This window comes from Salvia splendens, chromosome 1 (assembly GCF_004379255.2).
Source record: "Salvia splendens isolate huo1 chromosome 1, SspV2, whole genome shotgun sequence".
NCBI lineage: Eukaryota > Viridiplantae > Streptophyta > Magnoliopsida > Lamiales > Lamiaceae > Salvia > Salvia splendens.
The window spans coordinates 25,033,457-25,040,884 of record NC_056032.1 but is presented as its reverse complement, the minus strand read 5'-3'; the positions used below and the strand labels follow the sequence as shown (position 1 = coordinate 25,040,884).

Sequence of the window (7,428 nt, the reverse complement as noted above, 5' to 3'; positions counted from 1 at the left end):
TGGGGAAAGAAAGAGAGAGGTACTGCCAGAGGCAGAGGCAGACGGCGGCGACAACAGCGGTGGAGACGGAGAAGCAGTGACGGCACCGGATTTCGGCAGCCTTGGGCGGTGGCTGCTGGAGCAGTGGAGAACGAGAGAGAGAACGTAAGGTTTGAGATAGAGAGAGAGAGTTGTTGGATTTTTTTTCATACATAGGAGCTCGAGATACATTCGGCAAGCAAACTAGCCGGCCACAGCCCCTCGTGGCTCGAATACTTTAGCTTCCCTCCGACGGGTTCGGGTGTGAACTAGCCAATGCTGGCTCGTAGACTGCACTCCCTCTGACGAGTTCAGCCCCGATAGACTACCCGCCACCCTCAGACGCGTCCAGGCTCGAAAGCTTGCCAAGCCCCAAGGAAACAACCTTGAACATGCCCACAGGGAAATTAATCCCAAAGTCGCGCCATCTAGGAGTCGAACTCAAGACCTCCAGGATGGTGTCATATCCTTGCCACCCTTCTCAACAACCACTTCAGCTAGGGGGCTTGGATAGAGAGAGTTGTTGGGTTAACTTTCTTTAATTTAATAAATGATTGAAAATTGAAATTTATATTTTGTACGAGGTAGATAACTTGCTGGCATGGAGTATAATTTTTGTAATCAGAAAGTTAGACACGTCGATGGGTTGGCCGTTTGGAGTGTATTTAGTGATGGGATGGAGATCCTTGTTATGGAGTTAATTAATTTAGGACAGTTAATTAAATATTTTTCCGGTGCTGATGCTGATCCGAGTTTTAGTGTACGAGAATCTAGAAATTTCCCTAAGAAGAGACCAAGGATAAAATGAGCACTCACATAGGAAGCATACATTCTTTTAATTAGATGTTTTCTCGAGTTATAATGAGCTTATTATTTTATTTTTAAAAGGTTTTTCTTTCGCAAGCGAGTTAAGGACATAGTGAGAATTTTCAAGTTAAGAAATTTAAGCGAACGAGGTGGGCTTTTTTTTAAATAAGGACTATGTCCTAAGCAGTTTATTTCAAGTATGAGTTATGTGCTTAAATTCCAAATATGTTGTGTCATGTCGTATTTTGTTTTTGAGGATGTGCCTATCTGGTCGCCTAGTGGGGAGTGAGTCCCTACTAGAAGTTATGAGTTTAATCGAATTCGGGTTTATCTAGGGAGTCAGTCCCTATTTAAGCTAGTGTACACAGAGGGGATCGTGCTCTATCTTTCGAGTTGGCCGGTCAAGTGATCGAGAATGTGGCCACGTTCTCGTTTCACATATGAGGTTCAGATATGGTACGAGGAGAGAGAAAAATGAGTTGCACGGCCATACTTTTCAGCGAGAAAAATGTTTTGGTGACTTGGCCTTTTATAAAACCCCGAGTTCACTTTTAAATGCTGACACAATATTTTATGAAAATTATTTTGGCATGTGTTCACTGGGTACATCAAGTACTCATCCCTGCATTTCTTTTTAAAAATGTGCAGGTTGAGCGTGACCGGTGCGGTGGGTGTTGAGCAAGACCGTTGAAGAAATTTAAGTGTTTAGAATGTGTCATGTCTTCACACGTGGCATATTCCTTCTCTCAAATACTTCCGTTGAGTAGTTGTCCTTCTTTTGAGTTCTTGTATCGCTGAGATAATATTCATTTTTGAGTTGTTGATTGTTGAGACACTCTGATTATATTCGAGCTATTCCCGATTGTTTGGAGTTATGGTCGATTTGTGTTGTTTTCCCCTTTCTTCCCCGCTTCTTTAATCCTCTCCTAGTCGCGATCAACCGTGTTTTCTATCCTTAGAAAATGCGGGCGTGACACTTGTTTTGCTATTGCTTTCATTAGTTCCACAGAGAATCCACAATCTTCAAAAGTCTTAACAGGTCGTGGTACATCGAAACCCGAAACACGGATAGCCAAGGTCTTCATGTATTCCGCAGCAGTGAATGATGTGGCAGCACACATGGCATCACACATTTCAGCCACATCCACCATTACTGAATTTACCTTAGTAGTCAAGCCACTAATAGCATTGATTGGAGGTCAGAGGGTTATCATCCTCCATAGCTTCATCCCCAATGTTTCCCTCTTCAGTAGCCTCCCCACACTCTGAATGTTTTCCTTCAGCAGCCTCCCCACACTCAGAACCTTCCCCTTCAATAGCATCCCCACACTCAGAGATTCTATCTCCCCTTCAACTACATCCTCCTCTGACTCCAGCCGATACAGTTGCTTCAATTTCTCATCACGACCCATTCCCTCTGATGTGAAGAGTCTACGGCTTTTAATAGTAGGCATAATATGTGTAGGAAGCATGGGTGAGTTGTTCACAATAGAACCACCTAGGTTCCCAACATCCTCATTCTCACAATAAATTCCTCTAAAATTCAAAGCTGACTCTTATAGTCTAGCCAAAGCAAATGCGTGAACAAGTGATTAAGGCTTGAACATTTTAACTGATTTTTGTACATGATAATTCAATCCACTCACAAAAAGATGCACATCATACGATTCAGTTAACTCAACCTTTGCTAGCAATGTTTTGAATTGATTGAGATAGTAAGAGACCATACCTAATTGTTTTAGGCTCTTAATTCAAGCATAGGATTGGAGAAGTTACTTCCGATGAAGTTACTGATTTCTGCCGGAAAACGTGGGATACATTCCTCCACCGATTTATCCCTCGGTTGCAGATTTTCAGAGGTCGTTGATGCTGGAGATTGCAGCAATTTTGGAGCAGTAATACCAGTACCAGAACCGTTCAAATCATTGACAAAGACTATCGGATAATCAACCTTAGATTGGCATGTGGAGAAGCATTGATCACGCGTGTTTGATCCGGTCAAAGCTGCCAAAAAATTGCCTCCATTATCGGCCATAAGCTTCACCATCAACTCAGAGTTTTGGACTTTAAGAGCAATGAAACCATCCCTCAGCTCCTTCAAGGTTCGATCGTAAGTGCGATCAGCTTGATCACGCCTCCGATTGGACTCGTCGAGCCTCTAATTGGACTCGTCAAGCCTCGAGAACAAATCACCCATGGCCTTGCGAATTGTCTCCTCCATCAGTAGCAGATCTGCCGATCGAGATTGGATCGACATCTTCATAGTCAGATCGCGAGCGCCATCAGATGTATCCCGCAATTTATCGATCTCCTCCTGCCGACGATCAGAATCGGCAATATTGGCGGAGAACTCAGCTATGGCAGTCGTGAAAAGCTCCTCCAGTCAGCGCAGATCGCCGGAGCGAGTTTCCACCATCGCAGGACCCAGATCGGGTAGTCTGATACCACTTGGTGCAGAATTGGGGTCACCGATGATAGAAACGGCGACCGGAATCTCACCTATACACAATGAGCCATTGAGAGAAGACGAGAGAGATAAGGGAGAAGGAAAATCCATTAATTCATCATTCATAGCATAATACAATAGAATAACACAGCTTATATAGCTGTACATATGAGATAACAACACAGTGTAACCGTCTAACTAACTCCAATCCACGTGTACATTTATTGAGTTCCTTTTTATGCACCATCCTCATCCATGGCGGCGGCGGCGGAGGTGTGTGAGTGTTGACTGCCGGTGGTGGTGATCGTTCTTCAGTTTTGCTGAAGGGCTTTTTTCTGGCAAATGGATTTTTTAAAATTAAATTAGAGGATACTACACTTTAAAATCCTACAAAAAAAATTATTTAATTTATAAATTGTAAATGAACTGAATAATTAATTCTACAACATACATCCACAAAAAATAATATTTACTAATTCCACAAAAAATAATCTCATATGTAGACGAAAATAGTTTTAATGTGAAATTGATAAAGTGGGAGAAGGAGAAAAGGTGAGTAAAAAATACGAGACAAAAATTTTCATTTTTAGAAATGAGACTATTTTTCGTAGAGCTCCCCAAAAAAATGAGATTATTTTTGTAAACCCAGCAGTCCGTCTAGACCATCCCGAAGAACATAATGAAGTAGGCGAACCGTTGACTTCCCTGACCGTCAACCCAACGGTCCACTAAGATTGCATCAAGGGTCTAAAGAAGAGCCAAGTGACACTGGAAACAGACGCGAGAGAAGAAGAGAGCGCCGAGGAGCGAATTCTTCCAATTTCTGGCAATTTCTAACGATTTTCTATTATATTTGGTAACATTTCTTCAATGTTTTGGTATTACTCCTTTATTCGTTATTTATTGTATATTTTGTGTAGGTTTTTTTCCAATTTTCAATTTTGTGTAGGTTTTTTACTTCACGACGGAAATTATTCAATTTAGTCCGATGATTTGTTGTTTTGTTAATTGCAATGTGTTTTTATTGGTGATATGCAAGCAATTGATACAATATGTTTGTGATATTAATCCAATTATTAAGTTGTGATGATTATTGGTTTATGAAATTCATTCTAATTATTGAAGTTGTGATGGAAGTAGGAAATTCTAATTGCCACCAAATTATTTAGATAAATTCAATGAGTGTGCTACACACTAAGTCAAAAAGGACCAAAAATCACTTGTAAATAGCTAACCCCTAATTGGAGATTGATACAATTGAAAGTCATTGTAAATCGCTAACCCCTAATTGGAGATTGATACGTAGAAAGTCATTGTAAATCGCTAACCCTTGATCGGAGATAGATTAAAAGTACTCCCTCCATTTTATCTAAAGCGAAGCATTTCCTTTTCACCACTAGATTTTATATAGTATTATTTTGTGAGTTATGTTGAAAGATAATTAGGTCGTGAAAGAATAAAATAAAAGTAATATTGTTTCTATTTTAATAAATTTATTATTTTAAGTAAGACCTCCAATAGGAAAATGAGTCACTTTATTTAACCGATCATTTTCAACCTTTTGAATGGACCCACGGTCACACATTAAATGATTAGGGGTCAAACTATTTTGGTCAGGAATTCAATATTTACAATACCAGGTAAAAAATACATTAGGAATATTTTTCTTTTTTATGCATCAATTAAAAAAATTCACTACAATAAAAAATAAATTATATACGATCACAACATATAGTCTTGCTTTTTCATTCTATTCCGCACATAAAATTAGCAGAAAAATGTAAATTCTTTATAGTTGAGTTTGTATGTGTTCAAACAAAATATGGTGAGAAAGATGAATAAGAGAATGATGATCAAATTGCATACATTTTATCGAATTCTGCATCGGCAACCTCTCCATCGGAGGGCAGCACGGAGAGAGTTCCCGATCTGGACCTGCTTGCTAGAGCCATTTTTCTAACCATCCTTTTGTTCTTGCTCTCAATCCTATGCATCACCACCCAAAAACACATTGTCCCCAACGTCGTGGCCATGATCGTCGTCCCGACTATTGTCACCAACACCGCGAGCCATCTCTCCCTGTCCCCGACCACCACGAACGACAGTGCCAAGTACGCCACCGACACCATCACGCACGCCACCCACATGAGCTTGTTTATGATCGCCATCATCTGCTTCTTTGCCCTGCTCTCTATCACCACCACCGACGTCTGCACCACCACCACCGCCAATGATATGAACAGCGCGATCGAGTCGACCACGAAGAACACCAGGAATGCCACCCTGGGCGCAATGTTGGCCTCCCCGAGAGAAAGCCCTGGCGGGATGTCGTTCGGGTCGTCCACGTACTGCCCTGGCACCGTGAAGATGGCCGCGAACGCCACTGTGGCGATCAGCACGGCCACCACCGTTGTTGAGTTGATTGCGTTGTTCAGCCCCTCTACGTGCATCTTGTTGAGGCGTTTCGCGATTCCCTGCACGCGCTTCCGCGTCTGCCTTGTGTGCTCTAGCTGGTTGTGCACCTCGTGCTTTATGTCGCTCACTGTCTTCTTCAGCTCTGACGCCTGTGGGTTTATGGCCCGCGCACTTAGCACCCCATGTCCCTGCAGCAGTGACGTGATCTCCTTCTTCTCTGCTGCATCCAGCGCTGTCTCGTTGGACCGGTTCACCACTCTCGTGTCCGTCTCCTTATGGCTCAGCAAAAAGTTGACGATCTGGTGTAGTAAAAAGAGTGACTCATATTTTAAAATAAAAACATCAATGTCTCTACTCTATTCTTTCTTCACTTAACATAAAATTATGTAGAAATACGGAGTACTTTATAGACATGCAAGTACATATATAATAATCCACCAGTATCAATTCTTAGTGGCACATTTTCCTCTTTGAAACAGAAACATCCCATGTCTAATTCAATCACTATCGTACTTTATTCCTTAGCACTGCATGAAATTATGTGTCGAATAAACAATGTTCCACTTAGATTGGGATGACTAACAGTACCTGGTCCCTGCCCTTGCGTGCAGCGATGTGCAGGGGCGTATTGCCCTTACTATCAACCATGTTAATGGTGGAGGCGTCGGCCCTGATGAGAAACGCCACGACGTCTAGGTTTTGGCCCTTGGCAGCCATGTGGAGCGCTGTTTGGCCCTTCTTATCCGTGCGTGTGGTGATCCTGGGCTCCTTACTCAGAAGGGCCTCGACAACTTGAACGTGCCCGTTTCTAGCCGCAGAGTGCAATGCCGTTTTCCCATTACTCTTAGCTATAGTAGCGAGGCTGCACTCCGATTCCAAGAAATAATTGACCACCTCAATCCGGCCCTGCGTGGCCGCGGTGTGCAGCGCTGTCGTGTTGGCTATGTCGACCGTCATAGACAGCTCCGGATACGCCTCCATGAGCACCTTCACAACCTCTAAATCGCCCTGTTTGGCGGCAATATGGAGGGCGTCGAAACCGTTCTTGGCCTTGATTCCGGCCGCGGCCAGATCGTAGAACTGAATCAACTCCCTCACCAGCTCGTGATAGCCGTACTCAGCGGCCACGTACAAGGCCGTCTCGCCCGCCCAATTCTCCTTGGATAAAACCTCAATCAGATCTTCCTCGGCAACGTCCTCGATCATATCTTGTATTGCCATCACATTCCCCGCTCGCGCGGCCGAGTGAAGCGCCGAGTCGTCGCGCTTACCCGTCAGCTGCTTCGTCATTTTCTTCCTCGGAGTCTGCCCCACCGGTGATGATATGTACGGAGTCTGCCCTGCCGATGAACTCTCCATTTTCACTATCCAAACAAAAACAACCCCTCTTCTTTTCTTCACCGATAATCAACATTTCCTCATCATTCAACGCTCTGCCAATAACAAATTCAATCATTTGCATGAAAATATATTTTGACATAGATCTGGAGATACATGATTGGATATGATTTGTACCTAGGCTGTGAAGAAAGAGACACCTTTTTGGGCTAATGTACAAATCAATTTCTGGTTGGATTCAAAATGAAAACAAATCAGATGTTTTCACAAAAAACAAAGTGGTAGTATGTCTATGAGAGTGTGTAGGTGTAAATCTGGACTGAATCCAATACAGAGCTCTCAAATAAAATTGAAGAAAGAAAAACAGAGATTAACGATAAAAGGTGGCAGAAAAGTGATGTGTG

General features: G+C 42.7%; 1 protein-coding gene across 1 annotated transcript; it reads right to left on the bottom strand.

Annotated features, from left to right (window-relative positions):
- Positions 1–5,124: 5,124 nt before the first annotated feature.
- Positions 5,125–7,045, bottom strand: LOC121758282 (ankyrin repeat-containing protein At5g02620-like). Its single transcript, XM_042153731.1, has 2 exons — positions 6,275–7,045; positions 5,125–5,985 (listed from the first exon to the last, which is right to left on the bottom strand). The coding sequence occupies exons 1-2, from the start codon at positions 7,043–7,045 to the stop codon at positions 5,125–5,127; spliced, it is 1,632 nt and encodes a 543-aa protein (XP_042009665.1).
- Between the last annotated feature and the right edge of the window lie 383 nt (positions 7,046–7,428).

Bases quoted from the DNA above. Each gene is read 5' to 3' on its own strand.
- LOC121758282 (XM_042153731.1), bottom strand. From the start codon at position 7,045: ATGGAGAGTTCATCGGCAGGGCAGACTCCGTACATATCATCACCGGTG. The intron at 5,986-6,274 runs GTACTGTTAGTC...TTACTACACCAG, and splicing joins CACGCAAGGGCAGGGACCAG to ATCGTCAACTTTTTGCTGAG.